This window comes from Anser brachyrhynchus, assembly GCF_964034855.1.
Source record: "Anser brachyrhynchus genome assembly, chromosome: 1".
Classification (NCBI taxonomy): domain Eukaryota; kingdom Metazoa; phylum Chordata; class Aves; order Anseriformes; family Anatidae; genus Anser; species Anser brachyrhynchus.
In genome coordinates, this window is record NC_137694.1 from 14,527,734 (window position 1) to 14,551,468 (window position 23,735).

The window sequence follows — 23,735 nt, forward strand, 5'->3', positions numbered from 1 at the left end:
CAGAGGTTGTAATGTACAAGCTACTTAATTACTGACAAGGATTTTGTAGACGGAGAGGTACTTAATGCAGGAATCTGGAGGAGGAAAAATAAGAGTTTTAGGGAACTTTTTTTGCACAAGATGAAAGAAAGAAACTACATGAGAAAAAAGTTGGACTGATGCATGGGAGGAGTCTTGCTGAAGGATCCCCCCAGCAGATATTTTCAGCCAGATAACATCATGTCTTCACCTGGGGAGGAGCGAAGGGCAACCTTTCAACACCTATGTACAGAAGCTATAGTAATTGGTGAGATGACAGCAATGTTCAAACAACACATGGCTCTTTTTTACATTTCCTCTATTTCAAAGACAGCCTGGGAGTTGAACAACAGTAGTCACAGCTCTGGATTCCTCAGCAATGCTGTACTCTGCCATGTCTATCACTGTGTCCAGTCCACCATTGACCTGTCCGCAGGGGCACGCAAAACCCGTCTACCTCTACTGGTTTCTAGTAGGTTATTTAAATACCGAGTGAGAAGGGCAGTCAGGGAGTTCACTGGCCCACTGAGGGCCAGTGATAAAGACACAGCTTTGATCCTCTAGCACAAATCAACTTGGCAAAATAAATCTCTGTGGATCCATCTCCCTCCCAAGAATAGCCACAGATCTTTGCTCCTTCCTTTCTAAGTGCAACGTGTTTCTTTAATATGGTCCTTTGTAAGCTAGTCACACAGCAATGCATGTGTACCTGGGATTTTTAAAATCCAAACCAAAGTGCTCCACTTTGTTGCCTCCCCTCTTGGAGCAGAGTAAGAAAGTAAGTACCAGGGATGAGAAAATCACTCATATACATGCAGTGCTGTAAGTCTCATCACATGCACGTGTGATGAACAGAGTATGACTAGAGAATAAGAAGTATAAGAAACTAAAAAGTGGCATTAATAGCTTGACAAAGAGGAGATATGAGGTTGGCTAGTATTATGATATGCTACAAAGAGTCTTGAAAGTAGAGACAAATCCTATGTGTTGAAGCTAATGGTGAAGACGTTCTTGCACTGCTGCTTACAATAGAAAGGAGGGTGGAAGCCGACATTCTGACCAGGTCAGAGAATGCTCGTAGTACAGATCCACTCTGTTTTTATTTGGTTTTAAAATGGTGGCGTGATTTGCATGGTGCAGGTTCTGAAATGGCACTCAGACACGTCTGTGCCCGGGGAACTGATGTTCAATTAGCACAATCTGCTGCACAGTGGGAGAGTTCAGGAAGGCCACTGACTGCCTCACAGGCGTGACTCACTGCCACTGACTCTAGCTGACTGGGGAAAATTATGCTTTTCTGTACTGCTGTTGTTCTTTTGAGGAGTTTATAGTACATTCTTGCCTGCTTCCCCTAGGTGCTTCGAAGTATAGTTTTTTAGTTGCAAAGGAAAACTTCAGCAGGCCAGAGGTGAAGGAAGGGTGTGCAGAGCAGCCTGCCATGGGCACTGCCGCCTTCCCAGGGCTGCCCCGGCCAGGAACTCTTTTAATTATCCTGCTAATTACACCTCCCTGCAAGAGCAGCTCCTTCCTTTTGGCTCTAGAGGCAGCCCTGAATGCCCTGCCTGGAGCACAAGTCCTGTGAGGAGCAGCTGAGGGACCTGGGGTTGTTGTGTCTGGGGAAGAGGAGGCTGAGGAGACCTTATTGCTCTCTACAACTGCCTGAAATGAAGGTGTGGGGAGCTGGGGGTCGGCCTCTTCTCACAGGTAACTAGTGATAGGACTAGAGGGAATGGCCTCAAGTTGCACCAGGGGAGGTTCAGGTTGGAAATGAGGAGACATTTCTTCTCAGAAAGAGCATTCAGGCACTGGGACGGGCTGCCCAGGGAGGTGGTGGAGTCACCGTCCCTGGGAGTGTTCAAGGAAAGGTTGGATGTGGTGCTTAGGGACAGGGTTTAGTGGGTGACACTGGTGGTAGGGGGGTGGTTGGACCAGGTGATCTTGGAGGGATTTTCCAGCCTTAACGATCCTGTGACTCCCCGGCTCTCCCCGCAGCCCGGGGCTGAGGCAGCCGCCGCCGCCCGCCCGCAGGGGCGCAGCCGGGAGCTCTGGCCGGAGCCCGCCCCCGTACACGCGGCGTGGAGCCGAGCTGGGCCCTCCTCCTCCTCCTTCTCCTCCTCCTCCTTCTCCTCCTCTTCCTCCTCCTCCTCCTGGCCCGTCCTCCCGAGCCGGCGTGCGGGTAAGCGGCACCCCCGTCCCCAGCTCCCGGAGCCCTCCCCGGGGCCGCAGGCCTTTCCTCCCCGTCCCGCCCACCCCAGCCCCCGGCAGGAGGCGGCTGGAGCTACCGGGACCGTAACCGGGCCCCCGGGCCCTCCCTGCCCGCCTCTTCCGGGGCCTGGCGCTGCCGCCCCGCTCCCCGAGCCGCTTCCCCGGGCTCGAAAGCCCGCGGGGGCGCCGCTGAGGTAGGGCGGGCTCGGCTCGGCTCCCGGCCGCCTGCCGAGCTCGTATCATCATCATCATCATCGCGCCCTGCTGCGGTCGCGTTTTGTTCCGTGACAGGTCCCGTGCCCGTCTGGGAGAGGAATGAAGCCCCAGTGACCGCTTGGTGCGGCAGGAAAGTCGGTGGCTCTGTCAGGACGAGGTCCCTGCTGGAATTGCTGCAGAGCCGCGCTGCGTGCGGAGCCTGGCTTCTGCAGAAGCACCTGTTAGCGGGGCAGAGGGCTGAGGCACTTCAACAGCTGTCAGGAAGATAAAGGGCCTTTCTCCGAAACACCCTGCTCTGTGTGCCCCCGCACTGCAGCTCCCGCCACTGGCTGCCCTGGTGGTGGTCGCCATTCGGCACCAGGCAGCGCTCCAGCGTGACCGGGTCGTGCCTGCTAACTTCGGAGCCTCTGGGGCCAACATTGAGTTCTTTTAACCATTTGCGTCATTTAGTAACTCAGCATTACATATTTCTTTTAGAAACATGAGATTTGTCTTACTACCTCCTTCAGCAGGTGTTCCAGAAGATTTCAGCGTGCTCCATGTGGATTCATTCGCCATGCGAGGAGACTCAGAAGCCATCTAGAAGCCTTTTCCTCACCAGTGCTTTGTTGCCAGCACCCCATGAATTTGGGAAGATACAAGAAGAATCTGGAAATGCTGGTGAATTGCTTATCTTGGGTATGATATTTTTAAAGGAGGATTTTATATTCTATTATTTGAGGACAAACTGACATTGATGTTTTCTGCTAGTAGGTATACTGGTTTGTGTAGTGTTTTGCTTTCTTCTGCGTGTGTTTTGTCACCATTTTCAGGTATCGCATGTGCATTTTTATAATCTACTTATTTCCTTTTATTTCTTTTCCTTTCTAGCTTCTGTTTTCAGTCCTTCATTTGAGCAAAACGTTTCAGATGTTCCTAAAACAGGCTTTCCTGCCTATTTACCCTAAACTTATGTGACCTTAGAGCTGAAAGTCCCAACAATTAAATCTGTAGTGGCTAACAGCTAAACTGGTAACAAGTAGTTAACAACTCAGCATGTGATGATTAGTCATGTGTCCTCCTTTAAAAACATACCCTTTAAATTTAAATAGAACATTAGAGAAATACAGAGTGATGGATGTTGCTCCCTGGTGGGAGGCCATGGTCTCCTGAGAGGTGTCCTTGGTCTGGCATGGAGCACACGTCCCCTGCAGTGTTCCCTTCCACATTCCTCCCCACAGGTCTTTTTTAGTATGTCCTCACACACGTCCTCCTTTGCCTCCCGTTGTGCTTTCTGCCACCAGCAGCTCCTGTCTTTTTTAAGTATGCCTGAGTAGAGACACTGTGTGCACCTTTTTTGAGTAGAGTTTTGGCATGTGGTGGGTTTCCTCCGTTGTGGAGCCAGCTGGAAGTGACCATGATGAGCACGGGGCAGTTGAGGGCATCCTTGCAAACTTATGGTTATTTTTTTTCCCCAGACTTTCTCAAATAGATATTTTTCCTTTGTTTTTCAGATCTCTAGGTTCTGGTTCTGCTGACAGAAGGGCGGCAGCTAAAGTTGCCAGTGAAGAGTCAGATCCCTGCTCCACCATTGTGAGTAGTCATATTCTCAGAAATCATTTCACTTGCTTATTGTTTCATTTGTCCCACTCATTCAAAAAATGTGTTACCCCTTCCCTATTATCTTTTGGTCTGAATTCCTGCCATCTTGAGTTCCATGTGGGATTGTGTGTGTTAGAAGAGATGCACACAGAAAAGGAGAAGGTGAGATTTCAGGTTTAGGGGGAATCAAGCCATCTTCTCTCAATCGTTGCAAGATCAAAATTTGGTAGAACAAGGAATAATTGAGAGCAGTAATGTCTAACAGAAGACTTGGGAACAGAAAGTTTGTTAGGCACTAAATTACTATTGACAGCAGGATCTGCATGGACAGGGCTTGATGCAGCTGTGTAAGAGTTTGCAAGGGTGACAGTGGTTGTAAATGCACTGTGTAACATCGAGTTCTGCTCTTCTATAGCTTTATATCCTTGCTGCCTCAGATGGGTATTAAGTCCCTTTAATATCTCCCTTCTCTCTTCTCAAGTACGTATTGTTTCTAGCTGTAAAAAAGAAAACAAAACCCCACAACTTTACTTGATGTTTAACTTAAATGCAGAAAGTTTTATGGTTTTCCCAAACTGTTGCAGAGTGCAGTCCTTGGAGTGAAGAGACTATGTATTGATATTGCTCTTGAGCAGCCAGGAAATAAGCCATTCTTCTTGCTCCTCAGGGCTTTCTATCCTACACTGTGCCTTAAACATGGAAACTGTAGAAATGAATAGCATATCCTTGAAACGTCCTCATTCTGAGGATGATGTGGCTAATGCAGACGAAATTAAAAGACAGAAGATCTCAGAGAAGTCTCAGACAGGGAACAACTCTGGGCAGAGCGTTGAGACTGTAAAAGAACAACCTGACAAATCTCTGCTTGAGGACACGAAAAATGAAATAATCCCCAATGAGGAAGGTGAGGAGCAAGAAGATGAGGAACTAGAGGACAGTGATGAAGATGGAGATCCAGAGAGCTTTGCAGACATGATGAAGCATGGACTGACAGAAAGTGATGTTGGCATTACTAAATTTGTTAGCTCTCATAAAGGGTTTTCTGGAATCTTAAAAGAGAGGTAACTCTTTGTCTTGTTATATATATATATATGTTAATTCCTTGTGTTAGCAGCTGTTGTTTTCCATTTTCCTTTTCTGACTCACAGGATGCAGTTGGATTATGTGCGGCCATTTGGGAGGTTCATCGCTTTCTGTTGCTAATGCTGAGATTGAAAGAAAGGTTTAATTTGGCATTTTTCTTGGTTGTTTTTCTCTTTTATTTGTTTTTTGTTCCTGTCAAATGGAACTCTGGAGAGGGAAGCTCTGTGTGGATAGAAATAGATGACTACGCTAAGCTTTGCCATTTATCTTTATCTGTGGCAGCAGCATGCAGCATAAAACCTTGTGCAATATAGCTACCTTCTGTACAGCTCTTCAGTGCTGATTCAGGAGGCACTGATAACAGTATTGAAGCCATCCCTCTCCAGCTAAGCTCTTTCTTGCATTTCCCTGGCTTGTTAGTGCTACAGTAGTTAAGCATGTATATTGGCAGGTAGTCCACTAGAGTTTAACTTACAGTGTGATCAGCCATAATGTCATTTACAAAACATAAAAGGGAATTTTATAACTCAGGGTGTGGAATCTTGCATTATAAAATTAATAAGACGATTGGCTTATAGTAGCTTTTATTTTTTCATGAATCTTCTAGAGTTTTTTAATTAAAAAAGATAGTTGAATAAAACTCTGAGTGCACATACAAAAACTCTGAAGCAGAAATCAGTTTTGTTTTACGCACCAAAAAGTCCTTGTTTTTAAATACTAGCTTCGTATATAGAACATCTTATATAATAAAACGATATGTACGTGTTCTGTATTTAACCTTTACAAGCAGCATTAAACAGCTAGCATAATCCTTCACTGGTGAACGCAGTCTGTGCTGAACCTCCTGCTGGGAAATTTGCCAGTCTTCAAACTGAGGTGGCCAGATGTAGCTGTGTGCTAGAAATGTTTGTGGACTCACGGTTTGACTTTGATCCCAGTTTATAACACCTATAATTAATTTAATCCTAACATTTTTATGGTAACCGTCACTAGCATGTCTAGACAGCTACAGATAATAAGAGCGGACGTAAAACACTCTTCCTTAGGAAGGAATTCCACCAGTAAGATGTACGGCAAACGTAGGCTTGGGGGGATACTATAGAAACATTCCAGTGCTCAAGCTTTTTATTGATCTTTCAACATTCATAAGCTGATGACTTTTTTTCCCCCCCTCTTTACAGGCTGTTGCTACTTTAAAACAATTTAGCAATTGCAGCATAGACTGTTTCTACTCTAACCTTAAAGTTAGGATGTTTTTCTCATTGGGTGTAGCAACTCAATCTAAAATGTCACAGTGAAATTTTATGTTGCTGTCACAGAGGGTACAGAATAGTTTTTGTTGGAAGATGTTCTCTGTAACTGAATATATGTAACAAAGCTGAACTTGTCTTGCTTTCCTTAGAGAATGACTAACACGTGCTTTATCCTGCAGGTTGTTTGAAGTGACAGTGCATTTGTGTTGAACTTGTGGTGACGTAGTAGTCTTAATTGTTGGTAGTGACAATTAAGGACATAAATTACTGATCTCCCCAAATTAGTGGGAAAATGACTGAATAACTACAGCAGGTGCTTGGTTATCTGCAAAGAAGTCTACTTGATTTAGATACGCTAGACTTTCTGCAATGTTTTCTTGGTATCTTTCTGAGGGGTGGGAATAGGTACAGCTTTCCCATGGCTGAAGTTTCTTTTGCACTCCCTTGAATGAATTCTGTGAGCAAATAGCTTCTTAGGAGAGGACTTTGTGATGTGGGATATTTTTGTTTTTTAAATTACAGTTTTAATGCATGCTTCTTCCCATCAGATACTCGGACTTTGTTGTTCATGAAATAGGCAAAGATGGACGTGTGAGCCATTTAGATGACTTTTCTGTCCCAGTGGATGATGAGGTAAATTCTGAGGTAAAGGTAATGGCTAAACTCATTAAGCAAGAACATTAAGAGACTGAAAACTGTTTTACGTGGGTTATTGGATGTTTGTTTTTCCTCCCCCCCTTAAATGCGTGTCAGGACCCATCGGAAGAAACATTTACAGTTTTGTCAGAGGAAGACAAGCAGCGTTTAGAGGAGCTCCAGCTTCTTAAGAATAAAGAAACTAGTGTTGCCATCGAGGTAAAATTAATAAATGGGATAAAATTTGGGGGGGAGGGGATAAGAGTGACTGACTAGAAGGTATGTGCTTTCTAATGTATGCGTAGCATAAGAGCAGCTTGAACGTGATGTAGCAGCAGGTAATAAGGAACCGTTGCTAATTTAGATGCAATTCTGTAAAGCATTACGTACGGATGTACTCAAATTCATGCATGTGAGTAGTTAAGATCTCAGTGGGACTATGCACATGAACTAAAATGCATGTCTTAATTTCTGTGGTGTTAAAATTTTATTGCAATATTTTGGTTCTCTGTCTAGAAGTGTTTTATAGGATATTTATGTGAGAAGGGTTAAATAAAATCCATCCCGATAAAAAGACTATTTCCAAGGGCAACGCTTAGTGATTTAATAGAAAAGAGGATAAATATGGTCTTCTGTCACAAGAAATTAAAAAGGTTTAAAACAAAAAATTCATATTTTTGAAAAGTCAAATATTCCATATATTTGAAGAACAACTCTTGAGCTACGTTTGGTTTAGAGAAATGAGTAAGATTAGGTCTGGTAATTTCAAATAAGCAATCCCATGAATCTTAACTAGTGATTTATTTTTTTTCCTTTAATTCATGTAGAAAAACTTAGTTTTGCCAGAGTTATCATTAGAAGAGGGAATTTTATTAAGTACAAAAGAGGGGAATTAGTCTTGAAAATTTTTGGTTTTGAGTGTTGAGACTTTGTATCAGTTTCTAACTGTTTTTCAAACTAATGACTAGGCCAGACTTTTTAAAGTGTACCTATTCAGTTTAGTGTGATTCAATAGGTTTTTTTAAGCACACAAAACTTCAACTCTGAGAGAGTCCTTCTCCTTTTGTGTTATCTTATGTGTTTTATGTACGCATATGTTTTACCACAGGTAATTGAAGACAGTAAAGAGAAACGAACAGTCATCCATCAAGCTGTTAAGTCCTTGTTTCCTGGACTGGAGACTAAAACAGAAGATCGAGATGGAAAAAAATACATTATTGCCTATCATGCTGCTGGGAAAAAAGCACTGGCAAGTGAGTTTCAGTATCACAACAGTTGGGTAAAGTATATGCTAAAACTAACCTGAAAATTAAAAAACAAAACAAAACATTAGAAAGTACTTCACATGGATTGTACATCCTAAAATGTAATCTGGCTTTTCTCTTTTTGTCTGTGCTGATGTCATGCATCTAAAGTAACTAGGAACGCAAATGGTATCTCACATTTAAATTTTTACTCACTTTTCTTTCCAAATCATTAATCGAGTATATTTATGTTAGAAGTGAGAGGACCTTTTGGTATTACAAGGGAAACAGGCAAAACAGGGGCTTTATTATATGTATTGTTTCAACGTAGCTTTCATGGACTTGCCTGGATCCGCAAGCGTGTGCTGTGTTTGTAGTTGAAACGCACTCGGCATGTCTTGACTGTCTTGAAAAATCATGATAAAATTCTTCATGACTTGAATTGAGATAGGACCTATTTGTTTTCTTATAGTTTTATATAAACATAATATATTTACTGTGGTCTTTAAGATAGTTTCAGTCGTTAGTTTTGAAAGCAGAAGTGGCTGTGTTTTATTTGCAAAAGATTGTCCATACTGATTATGTTGTGGTTACTATTTTGGAATAATTACAGTAGTGCAAGATTTTCAAAATGCAGTATTATATATACTCTTACCAAATCTTGTTTTTGGTTACAGGGGATAAATTCATATGTTCTACATCATTTAATGTGTTTTATTTTTTAATTTACATGTATTTTAATTTTACTTTGATCCTTCTGCAAGTTGAGAGGATTGTCTAAATGAAAAAATTGCGTGCTTAACTAAAGGTTTTAAAGTTTGTTTTGAACTGATTTATTCCAATTTCATTTCAACCTACTGCAAGTGGTATAGTATGTAAGGCTAGCCCTTTTCATTTTAAAGATAAAGGAGATGGAGAAAGGAAAATAAAAGGAAATTAGATAATTTAAAATTTGAAAGAAGACCATCTCCACATTCAATGTAGTTATTACTTCTGAAATTTTTTTAGGCAAGTATGGGAATGTTGTATTTTATTGGTACAAGTTATAACGTGTTATATATTTTGTTTGATTGTTTAGAAACTCTGTATGTTTGCATGCTTTATGCATGGAGTATGTATACTTACCAGCACAAAATTCTCCTCAACCAGTTTTGTTCTCTGTTGGTTTGTAATGGTTTTACCTCCACCTTTCCCTTCTGCTTGCACATATTCTTTAACCATTGTTACAGTCAAGTGGTTGTTATTAAGCTGACCAGTCTGATTTATAATTTTATGGTAAAAAATAGTCATCCTGGCCTGAGGAAATTTACCTGTGCTTCTAGTTTGATTTAACAAATACTGTATAAAAAGATTGAAGTATTTGGAATACACTGAAGAGAATTTAATGATGTATCTCTAGGATTAGAACATTTTCTGGAGCAGTGTTTTGTTATGCAGAGGAGCATCATCTAAAGCTGAACTCTTAAGTTGCAATGCTACAAACACCTGGGAGAGTTGGTGGAGATGTGTACAGTTTCAGTGGGTGTGTGTAAGTGCTAATGGATGTGGGGTTTGAGTGCAAGTTCCTATTAGTCAGGATTACGTGTCCTTCATGCTTATACAGCCACTAACACATCTCAGTCCTGAGCAGGTTCCCCAGGCAAGAAACATTTCAGAAGTGTGTAATACTCACTAACTAGCTATCTGATTACTTTTGTTTATAATATAAACGTTGCCAAAAACAGTTTCCTAAAATTTTAAAATTAAAAGCTGATGTCTGTTTATAGTAAGTTCACACCCCAAATACTTAAAATACTGCCTTACTAAATTGTCAGTTAATTGCTGTTTCATCATTGTCCACAAATGAAGTTCGTTGCATCTCCGATTGAAGCTTTCCATATGTTCACTGTTTGCCTCTGCACGATTCCATTGCATAACTGTCTAAATTGCTGTCATCCACCACCTAACTGTTGGATGTTCTCTACAGCATAAACAATCCCATAACCATAAACCTGCATGTTCACCTCTAAAAACCCTTTGACAGTCTAAAAATTAAATGCTACTCTTTTGTGCTCTTTACGCTATGCATTGGGACAGAGGTCAGAACTGCAACAGGTAAGAGATGTTGACATTTCATGCTAACAAAATGAAATGCCAACCATTACGACCTCCTAAATTGTGACGAGACTGGCCAAAGTAGTAACAATTAATTTAAAACAAAACAAACACAACAAAACAAAAAAAACAACCTACACATAAATAATGATTACAGTTCCCAGAAACAGCTAAGAATTAGGCTTGTGCTATCTCTTTTTCACTAGTGCAGTATAGGCAGTAGTCATTTGGTGCAGAGAGTCTGCCAGTAATAAGTGATGTGAATTATTGGGGTTGACTATACTTATCTATCTACATACCCTATCTATGGTAAATTTCCCTTTGATTTCATTAAGCCAAAACTTTACCCTTCAGCCTTATATTTCAAAACCCATTCTCCAGGCGTATACAACTTTAAAAGTATGTATCATACGTCGTGATCTTAACAGAGAGCTTCTAGCCCTCAAGTTGCAGCAAAAGATTTGGAAAAAAAAAACTTGGAATACGATTTTACTGTGAAATACGTAATGAGACTGAAAAAACAGCAATAAGGAATGCAGGCTGCCCTTTCAGTCCATCTACCCAATTGAGTACTTCAATGTGTTGGGTCAGGAATGGATAAATCTTGGGATTATAGCTGTAGTCTTCTAGGACTTAGTGCTGGGGATAGGGATGTGGCTGTGATGCCCAGAGGTGAGAAGCCTGTGGGCATATCGTGCAGAGTCCTTTTAGTCTTGCCTTGATTAGAGCTCTCTTTTAGGAGGGTGTCAAAACAACTGCAAGATGAATTAGTTAAATTTGAAGAACTGTTTCAGCTGGAGAAGACCTTCCCTGTGAATCCCTCGCTGTTTTCCCCACTTCTCTTTTAATTAATGAGTTTTTCATGAAGGTATCTTGTTCTTCAAACTGAATGCAGTATTTCATTGAGTGTGCTTAAGAAAAATGGTGGCTCAGAACAGTGACCAGTAGCATCATGAGGTCTCTTAACAGATTTTTGATCATGCTACTCAGTTTAGATCCTAGGAAACTTTATATTGTTTTTGTGGGAGGACTTTGCTTAGGAACCAATGGTACAAGACAATCACTGGAATGATTTTTTAGTGATTAAAAACTACACATATAGTATTTCAAACTGTCGCATGAGAAATTGTTTTGACAGAAGTGTTTGTGTGGATGGTGCTTTCTCAAGAAAGGCAAGAAGAGCTGTCCTTTAGCGAAAAGTTTAATGAAGCTTAAACATATTCACTGTCTGCATGGGATATCTGAGGTTTATTAAACAAATGTGAACAAAACCAGCAGTGTTTTCCAAGACCTTCCTTTCGGTGTTGACGTTTATATACTGGAATAGGACTGGCTTTTTTAGATAGCTTTTATTTTTAGGAAAGAAAAGCTCTTTTTGTACCAAACAATGAATGTCCATTTGGTGGCTACCAAGAGATAAGGTGCTTCTTATTTAAAAACAAATCCTTAATTTTGTTCTTGTAAAAGAAATAATTGATAAACAAAGCACCTCAAAATAGGTTGCTAAAGCTTGTTGAATGAACCTTCATTCTCAGTAATGTCATCAGCAGTGGATGATGGTCAGAGGAAAGCGTTATCCCTGGAAGCTTTTGTGTGTATAAGAAGCTTGACAAATATATTGACGGTTTTGCTTCACTCTCCAGCAATCTCCAAATAATTGTACAGAACTGTAAATCAGTTGGTAGTCTGCAGGAGCTGAAGTTCTCTCCCTCTGGTGCTCTCTAAACTTGGCACAGTATCTGGCTTGAATTACTTGTTAATGTTGTAATGGTGCCAGATTTTTCTTTCCCACATGACTTAAAAAAAATATCCATAGAATATCCTGAGTTGGAAGGGACCCACAAGGACTGTTGAGTCCAATTCCTAATTCACCTTAATATTTTAATAATAAACTTTTAAAAGTTTTTATAGATATACAACCCATGTTTTCTCATTACATACAGAAGAAAATTCTACAAAAATAAATAACATATTAGTACTGTAAATATTACTGTAGTCATCTTACAAACAGTGCTCCAATGGTCCAAATCTATCAATTAGAGAAGGCACCAGGTGAAAAGTGGAGTGGCTTTTACTGTACTGGCTAAAAGTAAGTATAATGATAATGTTTTTGAGGAGTTTAATCCGGCAATGTGGCAGTTAAGTGACTAGGGGATATTTTTATGTAGTTTCATGACAAAGGAACTGTCACCATTTCACTGAAGCTTTTTTAGGTGCCAGGATTGATTAAACAGAAATTTACAGCCAGTGGAAGGAGAGAAGGTACTTTTCAATGTGCTTTGCAGCTTTTGCTGTCAGTATGTATCTATTTATTTTTAAAGCAGATGGAGGCTATCAGAAATTGAATTTACGTATTTGTTTTAAATGGAACTGCAATGGCAACCACATTCATTGAAATAAGAAAGTGACACTTCTAAAATTTTGACCTTTTTATTTTTAAAGATCCAAGAAAACACTCTTGGCCAAAATCTAGGGGAAGCTACTGCCATTTTGTACTGTACAAGGAGAACAAGGATACTATGGATGCCATTAACGTCCTATCAAAATTTTTAAGGTAAGGCTGTTGTTCCTGTCAACTTGTCTAGCACACTGTCTTCCCACTGTGTATTTCATGTTACTGCAAATGTTAAGCCTCAGGGTTATGTAAGAGCAATACAAGTGGTTACTATTGCCTAATTTTTAGCCTTTTGGTTTTTTAAAAAAAGACTGAATTTGAAACTATGTTTCAGAAGGAAAGTACAAAGTGATCCCAAGTGATTTTAAAAGGCTGTACCCTATTCCTTCAGTGGAAAAAAGCTACACAATTCAAATTGGCCATATGGAGAAGGGCTAGGCAGCTCATAGGCTCAATGTGAATAACATGAATTAAAAGCCAGTTTTATTCAAGTGGGTGAATGTGTGTGTTTTATGCAGGTATGTTATGAATCTGTGTCAGATACTGTTGTGATAATATGCTAATTGGTTGCTAAGTACTAATTGATAAACTGTCATTCCATGTATTAATTTCTCCAGTACAAACACAGCCTTAACTTCTTTTACCCCACGAAATGCAACAACAGATTCGTGAAAGGCACAATGGGAACACAATGAATTACAGACAAAGAATTCTTTTTAAATAGGGTCAATTCAGTGATCTATTCCCTGCTTTTCCACCCACCTTCAGTGTTCCTATTCAAAAATAAATATCTGCGCTTCAGACAGTAACCAGTACAATACAATACTAATATTTGCATTTGAGAAGAGACTATTAGGTATGTAGTTTGGTGGAAATACATACCTAGTGGTAATCCTGCTACCACCTGCTGCCCATAGCTGGAATAACGGGATGTATTTCCTGTGTAACACGGGCTGTAGTACACAAAGTGGAAAGGAAATTTCCTTTTTGAGGGAAGAAAAGGAACAAATTTTAAGTTAACTTCACATATTCTCATGTCGTGTCAATTTGAATACCATGCATGCATATGCTATTTGAAATTTAAGGAAGAAATGGACCTGCTGTGAATTTTTTTTATAATGATGGCTACATATTCATGAATTGAGTGGATATATAGAGAGAAGTACTTCAAAGCTCATATTTTGAAAGCACAGTTGTGGTTCTGTTTGCATAAAATTAAAACAGGGAAGTTTGAGTTTTATTTACTTACAGATGAGCTTAGGAAATGTCACACATATTTAGGAGTGTCGAACTGCAGCCTACTTCTGAGGAAGAATATAAGTCTACCTATATAAATGTATGTTCTATTTCAAATAGAAAGTATGTATTTTCCACATAAAAGATAAATTAATAATTCTGGGTAATTATACTGAAAATTGTGTTCAATCTGTGGCTACTTTAACAGTTTTTATATCTTTCACCATTGCCTTTAAGAGTGAAGCCAAACATATTTTCCTACATGGGAACTAAAGATAAAAGGGCTATAACAGTTCAAGAAATTGCTGTTCTTAGGTAAGTGAAAATACCCTGGAGTGTTTGCACTCCTAGCACGATGGCTTGGCTACCTCACTAAAAAGCTAAGACTCGTTATGCACGTAACATGAACAGCAAATTCATGTCCTGATCTTGTTACGTGCTTGAGCATGTGTTAATGAATAAACCATAATCTTTTTTTATTCCATGGAGACTGCTAACACTTTCAGGCAGTGGTGCTCTGAGTCATAGGCTAGGTACATGTAAATGCAGCTAATATTTGGCTGAAGCAGTGGGCCAAATTGCCTGTGTGCTCTTGCACTGCATGGCCCTCGTGCAACAGCAGATAAGCAGAATGACACGGTGAAAATCCTGTCGCGTTTCCTTCCTGACTTTTGTTTCCCCCTTCCTCCAGCTGGAATCCTATTTCCTTTCTCACTGAACTCTGAACAGCTCCAGAGAAGGCTAACCACTGCCTTTGCTCATCTGTGAGTAGCCAGAAGGGGAAGAAAAGACAAGGAATTTTTCTTGCCTTAACCTACTCCCATAATAAAACTTATTTTGGCATACTTCAAGATAATTACATGGTTCCTAGGCACTTGAAATTAGTGCTACATTAGTAACAGAGGATGATGGATGCCTCACAGTTGTGTATTACAATATCTGTTTAGCTGGCTGGAATATTCTGCCTGTACTGATACTTACAGCACTTTCAAAACCACAGTCCTCAAGTGGAGGAATTCTGAGGTTTGAGAGCCAGTAATTTTTCAAGTTCTTGTTAAGAGGAGGGCATTCACTACTTAATTGTTCATAATTTTCCTTCCTGTGGTTTGCATGCGCATACATTTGTGCATATAAAAGGAATTAATTTGTGAACTATGTGAGGAGCCCAGATTCTCGTTACTGAAAACAAGTTTACCTACCCATCGATGGCAATTCACTGAACTTGTGGTGTAACCATCTCAGGTGCTGTTCTGTTTACTTTTAATACGGTCACATTTAACATTGCATGCAAGAGCTTCAGTGTGTTGTAAGCATTGCCAGCTTCCCCAGGAGGAACCTTCCGATTCTGGTGCACGTTCAGTAGTGTCACAGCACCAAACTCTGCTGTAGATCACTGGAGACAGATGTCATGGGGAAGGAGAGGTAACCTATTATCAGCCCCCTCTGAGCTGATTATGCTGGCCACGCTGTTCGATAAACTTGTCTCTCCTGGTATAAATTTTAGCAGAAGTGTCAAGGAGCAGCTCTGCGATGCAAAGAACAGGACATACTTCTGAAAGACCTAGCAACAAAAATAACAGAAATCAGCGACAGTTTCATATTCCTTCACTTCCACTGAGCTCACACAGCGGCTAGTTACATAGCACAGTCTTAGAGTTAACCACAGTGCTTTCACGGTGTATTTACTCAAATAAAGCAGAGTTAGGCTTGTGGTGTGGAGTACCACTGTACTTCAATATTAAAAGCTTGTTTTTTTTGTGTGTGTGTGTGGTTTGTTGTTTTTTTTTTTGAATGCATGTGATAACATAGATGTGAAAAGACAGTATTAACACCTTGTCAAAGTGCATGTTTTCTCTTGAATAAGTAGGCCTTAAGAATGTTCTCTTCTTTTCAGAATCTCTCTTCTTTCTTTAACTAGACTGTCATTGCTTTTTTGTTTCAAAATTATGGCACTTCTATATTTATTGAACTTACCTGCTTTTCTAAGCATGGGGTGGTCACTGTTGGTCTGTTTCTTTTTAGAATCACTGCACAAAGACTTGCTCATCTGAATAAATGCTTGATGAACTTTAAATTAGGAAATTTCAGTTACAAGAACCATCCACTGAAATTAGGAGAGCTGCAAGGGAACCATTTCACTGTTGTTCTCAGGTAATATTGTTAGCATGTATTTAGACAGTTCTGTTAGATTCCCCACCACCACCCTCAAACAGGGAAGGGATGTCAGTGTATCTTATGTTGCAAAAAAGAAAAATCCAATTGGCAGGAGGCTACTGAATTTATTAAGCACTGTATAATGTTGAGCTGTAATATTTTGGGGATTATGAAATCGTGTAAGCCCTCAATAATCTGTCCATGTCCATGACATGTTTATTTTTTTTAATGCTAGAAATATAACAGGAACTGATGACCAGATAGAACAAGCAATGAACTCTCTCAGGGAAATTGGATTCATTAATTACTATGGAATGCAAAGATTTGGAACTACAGCTGTTCCTACATACCAAATTGGCAGGTATATGTTGTTTTCATCACTCTTTATTTGTTTAAACCCTATATATCTTAAAGGCTTTTCTGTCCTATTGTATGTACCGGTTTTAATTTTAGATTCAAGGAAGGCCTTGTTTCTGAAAGAGCTTCAGGAGGTACCTTGCATAATGCCACTACTTCTAATACTGCATAAACACAAACAATACTTCTTATTTCGAATAAGTTTGCTCAATCTTAAAATATATTTAGTAAGTTCGTAATCAACATTCCTGTTTGAATCTTAGAGCTATTCTACAGAACAATTGGAATGAAGTAATGGATTTGATATTAAAACCACGACCAGGAGGTAAGGTTCCAACCTCAACTATTCTGTGATTCTGTTAACCTGTGTAATTTGTCATGAGTGAAGTGTTTTAACAAAACTCAACTGTTTTAACAAAAGGTGAAATTAATGTTTTTTCGGCATGTAGGTAAAATATTTGTATTCTGCATTCTTGTTCTAGCTGAAAAGGGATACTTAGTGAAATGCAGAGAAGAATGGGCAAAGACTAAAGATCCAGCAGCAGCCCTCAAGAAACTACCTGTAAAAAGGTGCGTGGAAGGACAGCTTCTACGCGGACTCTTAAAGTATGGAATGAAGAACATAATCTCTGCATTTGGCATAGTGAGTGTAAAAGTGCTGTGGGCTACTTACTTGAATAAACATTTTCATGGTATCATGATGAATTAGAAATACTCTCATCAGGCATCTCTCGGTCTAAGTGTAAAATCTTTATCCTACATTTTTGCTTGAAGTACTGCTGATGGTAACATATGACATCTGTAATCAATGTATAATGAGCTCTCCAATTTATACAACGATCTCTTTAACAACGATCTCTTTAAGTTGGAAGCAATACAGCTACACTTAGTAACCGTTTGTAATACAGACCTGAGGATTGTGTAGAAATTCAGTATCAGAGTTCTTCCCGTTGCTTTAAAAGTATAAATCAAACTGATAATATGCTAATGAACCAGCTTTGTATGGGTGGTGGATTCACTGTCACTTTCAAGTTCTGTAATTACGTTGAAATCTTTGGAGGAGATAGCTCATAACCAGCAATTATTGGGCCCAGCATACAAGCTGGGAATAATTTCTTGTTTATGAAGAACACAATTAGAATAATGCTATGCCTTAATATCTGCAAAGTTTACATAAGATTTCAGAAGGTTGAATATGATGAATTCAGTGTTTCTTTTAACAGCCCCACGTGTTTGAGCTGTTGAACAAAAAAACCCAAAAAGTTTATCTCATTTTTAATTTAACCACAGTGTTTTTTTGTGTGTGGATTTCAAATGTATAAAATCATTATTTCTTCACATACCTTTTTCCCAAATCACAAATAAAAGACACAAGTCTGTATATCAAGTTGTTTTGTTAGTCCTGGTGCTGGAGAAGGTGACATTTCAAATATATACATTTTTGGCTTATGAGTAAAAGAAAAAACTAAAAATACGTATTTCTAATTTTTCTTTTTTTTTTTAACCTCCAGATACCAAGAAACAATCGTTTAATGTACATTCATAGCTACCAGAGTTACGTCTGGAATAATATGGTGAGCAAGAGAATAGAAGAATATGGGCTTAAAGCTGTACCAGGAGATCTCACACTTAAAGGAGGTAAAATCAAACAAACAAACAAAAAGGGCTGGTGATGCTTTGTAGTACAAATTGGTAGAAAACAAGGTGCAAATATCCACTATCACAAACAGATCTGCTTTCTCTCCTTGTGACCCATTTTGGTCCAGTGTCTTCTGAATCCCTTGGCCAGTTTTAGGCACATTTTGCAAGGAATCAGGAGTGAGGAATTACACATCCCTGAGCTGTTGGTTCACTCGTTTTTCCAGTTAGGCAGTTGGGTAGGGAAGGGGGACTGTGAAGGACTGATTGATCTCAAGAATTAACCCAAAAACCCAAACCTTGTTGAGCTATGGAGAACTATGGAAGAAAGGTTTATGAAAGCTTTAGCCACAGGAATTTTTGTTTACATTAGTATCTAGCAAAGCAGCAACTGCACTCAGTCAAAACTCTCTTCACTTGGATTTGCATTTAGCTGTGGTGGGATTGTCCATGATATTTCTCCTTCATGTATGCCTGATATGTGGTAAGGGGATTGATTGCTCATCTAGCAGTCCTTAACTTCATTCGGCTTTAAAAGTCTCTGGAAACCAGGCTGTGAGTCTGCTGGTAACTGGCAGCCTTGAAGACTATTATTTCTTTTCCTGGAAATGTTGTCTATTACAGTGGAGATAAAACAGAGTAGTTAGCCCCCTCTAAGTAGGGTTGTTTCAGTCAAATGGCTCATTTTAAATTTGGCTAATGTTAACTGTCACAGGCATCCATACTGGTAACTCTTTACTTTTCTGTCCTGACTGTAGCCACAGCTGTTCACATTGAAGAAGGAGATGTTCATAACTACACCATTCATGACGTTGTGATGCCCTTGCCGGGATTTGACGTTATTTATCCAAAGCATAAAAGTAAGTCTGACTATTGACTTACATAGTGACTCTGAAACTGTAGATCTGCTCTTAAAAGGAAGATGAGATCTGTCCAACCTTCCTGACCATTAAAAATTAGCTATTTCAGAGCTGTGCTCTAGTAGTAGGCATGCTACTGTCAAGCTCTCCCATTATGATACTAGAGTTCATTATAATTTTTATAATTTAACATAAATCTGTTTTGTATTTCTTTTTAGCAAATAGCTTTTCCAGAAAACTTCTAATGAAGCAAAATGATTTATCTTGGCACAAGGGGAAAAATGGTGAAAGGTTCATTTAAAAAGTATATGCACTTGATTTTTTTAAATTAGAAAACGAGCTAAACTTACAGAATACATAACCCAAAATTTTGATGTTAGGAAAAAGAACCAGATCTGGTTTAATTAAATGTTAAGAAATACAAATGTTAAAATGCATATATTTCATCTGTTGTATATAAGATATATTGGATTTAAATTGTTTTTATGGAATAGGTTTGGCAATCCATAACTATCTGCATGGAGCACTATGTTATTATTAAGGGACAGAGTTGTAGAATCATTTCAGTTGGAAGGAGACTCAGGAGGCCACCTGGTCCAAACTTTTGGTCAAAGCAAGGCCAGCTTTGTCCTGTCAGGTGTGAGACTTCCAAGGACAAATAGTCTCTAATGTCTTCTCTGAGTCTTCTCTAAGCTAAAGAAGCCCATTTGTCTCAGATTCTCCTCACAAAGTATGTGCTACAACCCCTTGCCATTGGGGTGGCCCTCCATTAGATTCATTAAAGTTTATCATCATATATTTCGTACTGGGGTGCCTGTACCTGGACACCTGATTTATTCCAAGTGCAATCTAATGAGTGCCCAGCAAGGGGCAGTAATTGTTACTGGCGTAGCTACTGGCTACGCTCCCATTGACAGAGTCCAGCATGCTGTTAGCTTTTGTTGCTGCCAGCTTGCTTTGTTAAGTCTCCTTTCCCCCGGGATTCCCAAGTAACTGACAGCAGAGGTGCTCTGTAGCCTTTACCATTACAAGGAGTTAATCATTCTTGGGTACAGGACTTGTTCTTAACAAATTTCATGCTCTTGGCCTATTCTTCTAGCCTCTGCCTATGTCTCTCTGAATGGTAGTCCTGCCCTTAAGCATATCGACTGTTCCCTCAGTTTCGTTTCCTCCACAAACTTAATGGAGGAGGAGCTGCAAAGTTATTTAACATGTCATGTCCCAGTTCCGTGAGGAGCCGTGCTGTTAACAAGCTTCTAGGCAGAGGACAAACCAGTGGTGACGGTCCACTGGGACCATGAGCCTGACAGTTCTTTACCCATCTAGCAGTCCACCTACTGTAATGTTCTAACCTTGGATATAAGGATGCTGCATGAACATGTTGAAAGCCTCGCTAAAGGCAAGACCAGCAACATTCACTGCTCTCCACTCATCCTCAAATGTAATAATTTCATTATAGAAGGCTCTCACTGGGCTTTGGCTTTCTTAATGCCATCTCTGTGTGCCTAAGCAGCGCTCGTATATCCTTTGTTTGAAGGGTTTCCTAGCTTTCACCTACTGTATATGTCCTTCTTAGATATGAACTTCGTCACAAGTTCCCTACTTAACCATGCCAATCTTCCAATATTTGGTTAAACTGCTCTTGTGCTTTGCTGTCCCTAAAAGACTGGTCAGTTCTCTTGATTTTCTTTGGCTGTCAGAACTGAGTCTCAGAGCTGGATCCCATTCATTTCCAAACATTTGGAAAGCAAAGATCTATTTACAATGTATGGCACTAAACCACATTGAATTCAAAGATTGGAAAGAAAACCTGAAATTTTTTTTGTATTCATTGTATTTTTAATGGAATTTTCCCATGGAAAGCCTAATTTATTCCTGTTCAAACTTCCCAGTTGCATGGAAGTAATGCTGACAATTGCAGTGCAGGCTAGCAGCATCAGACAGCATTTTAGCTGCTGGATATTCTTATGTGTCCATTGCCTTCCATGTCTTCCCCTGGCGTACAGGTACACACCCTTACTTAGGGATGCAAGACTGTAAAAAAAATAATTACTCCTTTCGGCAGTGTCAGAGCTACTTACAGGTACCTATCAGCTAAGTTTCTCAAAGGGCTTTCTTTACTTGTTTCAGTCTCTGCTTTTTCAAAAACAGAACAAGGGGTAGTCTTGCCCCTCCCCTCCCCCTTTTTTTAAATCCATATACCTGAGGTTAATCTTCTGAAGATGGTTGACATTTCACTGACATCTTACATACATTTTCCACTTACCTGAAGTATTTTGTAAGTTGTAAGTTTTGTTTTCAGCTGGAATTTTGATTCGCTAAAAAAGATTCTTTCTTGGTTACTTGCCTTTATTAATCAGGTTGTATAAGCAAACGTTGTAGGTAGTAAGATTTGCAATATATAATTTTAAACTTTTGTCTAACGTTTAACCCATACATAACCATATGTGCTGAAAACTTAAAATACAAAGGATGGAATGCTCTATGAAAGCTGTCTGTTTCAATCAGCTGTGCTACACTCTGATTAAATATTTTTTTCTCTCTTGCAGTTGGTGAGGCCTACAAGGAAATGCTTGTAGCTGACAATCTTGATATCAACAACATGAGGCATAAGATCAGAGATTATTCACTTTCTGGAGCATACAGAAAGGTTATTATTCGACCTCAGAATGTCAATTGGTAAGTAGGAGGATAAACAAACTTGTGAGTTGGCAGCATAGAGTGTATGTGGGATGACTAAGTTAGAAGTATTAGATTGACCCATGGTGTGTGCATATAGACTGAAACATGGGTAGGGAGAAATCTCTGTGCATTTTCCTTATGTTGCTTATACAGCTGAAACTGAACCATAGCCTTATTTCTACAGTCGTCCTCTGTTTTTCGGATGCATTAGTGTCAAAACATCTATCTGGTTGTTACTCTCCTTGCAAGGGCTTGCCTAAACACTTAATAGATAATTATTCATGTTGAAGCCATGATAGATAATATTCAAAAGAGTTATTTGCTGCAATCTTGCTATGAGAAAGTTGGGTCTCCAATTAACTGCGTGTCAATCAGAAAGATCTATATCACTTCAATATACTAAATTACCGTATTAGAGAGACAACCTAGTTGTCACACAGCAACCAAATAAATACCTTTTAAAGAGGTAACCACACAAATGTGCAGAAAGACTTCATAAATAGACAAAATATAGAGGGTTTAGGAGGGAGTCAAAAACCTCATATTTACATTTTATTTTAAATACTATTGATATTTAAAGCTTATCTACCTCCCACTTACTTCTTTCAGCCTAGTCACTACATATGGGATGATTTCTATTATCTGAATACATAAATATGCATATAAGCCTTTTCAAAGAAGTTTAGAGGGTTTTCTTCAAAGTGAATGCTTTTTATTTTTTTTATTTTCTTTCCAAGTATTCTTAGAGTTTACACCGTTCTTCCCCTAATTTCATAAACTGTACTTCTTATATAGCTGGAAATCCTGATATGCCATGGGAGGAAAGAGATTAATTATGCAAAGACATTTCTCACTAGTTCATTATTTTGTGATAATCCTCATCAAACAGAGGCAAGTTTTCTATATAAAGCTTTACCAGTTATTGCAAGATAAATTTCATAATAATTTCATTAGAAAATCATTCCATCTCAGTTGTATGATTATGCCTGGCAAATTTGAATAATAGTAATAATAATAATAAATCTTATGTATGTTATAAAGGGAAGTTGTTGCATATGATGATCCTAAAATCCCATTATTTACTACGGATTTGGATAAGTTGGAAGGAAAACCATTACCAGTTCTTCCTACAGGTAAGTTAGTGTTCTTGCTGATCTTTGAATTTTTAAAATAACTTTGATTACAAAGTCTTTTGGCACTACTTTCGGGGGGGGGGGGGGGGAAGGAAGAGGGGCTAGGAATCTTGAAAGAACAAAAGCCTGTTTGTTGTTGTTGTTTGTTTTTTAAAGCAACACAAACCAAGGAAAACCCCATTCGTAACAAAATTAACTGTCATTACCAATAAATACTTAAGACATCACTTCGTACTGCGAGAAAACTTTATTTAAAGTTGTTTTATGAAATTCTACATTACACTGTGGATTGTACATTTGAGTGTGGTGGTAGTGGCTGTTCTATGGATTTAGGGGTGGTGGTGGAAAACCTGGGTCCACTTCAGATGACATCCAGGATAAGCATTACTTATGCTCTTAACTCTTTTTGCTTTGTGTCTTCTTTCACAATAGATGGTAAGTTCAGGGCACTGAAGATGGAGTTCTCCCTTCCCCCATCCACCTACGCTACTATGGCGATTCGAGAAGTTTTGAAAATGGACACAAGCATAAAAAACCAGACACAACTGAATACTACCTGGTTACGCTGAATGAGCTGCTAAAACGGCTTAGCTTTTAACATGTATAAAGCGTTTTCCTATTTACATGTTCTGTACAAATCTTAAAGATTGCTAGTAAGAGATTTGTATTTTTTTAAGTTTTTATTAGTGCAAGCATTTCACTTCAGTAGTCATTTACAAGATGGTGTAATATAATATAGGTTTTAGTGACTGGTGCTTTTAAATGAACAAATAAACGTGTTGCTTGAGCTTTAACAGGGCTGCATCTTTAAAAAGCGGGCTTATAATAATTTCAGACTTGGAAGAATGTTTAGCTTGCTTTTTTCAGTAAGCAGTGAATGTTTTTGCGAATTCTGAAGATACATTAAATCACAGATTAGGAAACTGAATTGCGATGTTAATATAATATTC

General features: G+C 39.1%; 1 protein-coding gene across 13 annotated transcripts; it reads left to right on the plus strand.

The window, feature by feature from the left end:
• Positions 1 to 1,970: 1,970 nt before the first annotated feature.
• Positions 1,971 to 23,579, plus strand: PUS7 (pseudouridine synthase 7). 13 transcript variants are annotated; one of them, XM_080577603.1, is made up of 18 exons: positions 1,971 to 2,194; positions 2,949 to 3,117; positions 3,933 to 4,011; positions 4,688 to 5,081; positions 6,905 to 7,007; positions 7,110 to 7,211; positions 8,101 to 8,245; positions 12,773 to 12,884; positions 14,199 to 14,276; positions 15,984 to 16,112; positions 16,351 to 16,476; positions 16,736 to 16,797; positions 16,955 to 17,115; positions 17,984 to 18,110; positions 18,869 to 18,970; positions 21,520 to 21,649; positions 22,694 to 22,785; positions 23,218 to 23,579. In XM_080577603.1, the coding sequence occupies exons 4-18, from the start codon at positions 4,717 to 4,719 to the stop codon at positions 23,352 to 23,354; spliced, it is 1,971 nt and encodes a 656-aa protein (XP_080433729.1). In that variant the 5' UTR covers positions 1,971 to 2,194; positions 2,949 to 3,117; positions 3,933 to 4,011; positions 4,688 to 4,716; the 3' UTR covers positions 23,355 to 23,579. The 13 variants fall into 13 exon arrangements, with proteins under 13 accessions (XP_080433729.1, XP_080433735.1, XP_080433739.1 ...); XM_080577609.1 differs by having other exon boundaries at positions 2,952 to 3,117; XM_080577613.1 differs by having other exon boundaries at positions 1,973 to 2,194; positions 6,905 to 7,001.
• Positions 23,580 to 23,735: the final 156 nt, after the last annotated feature.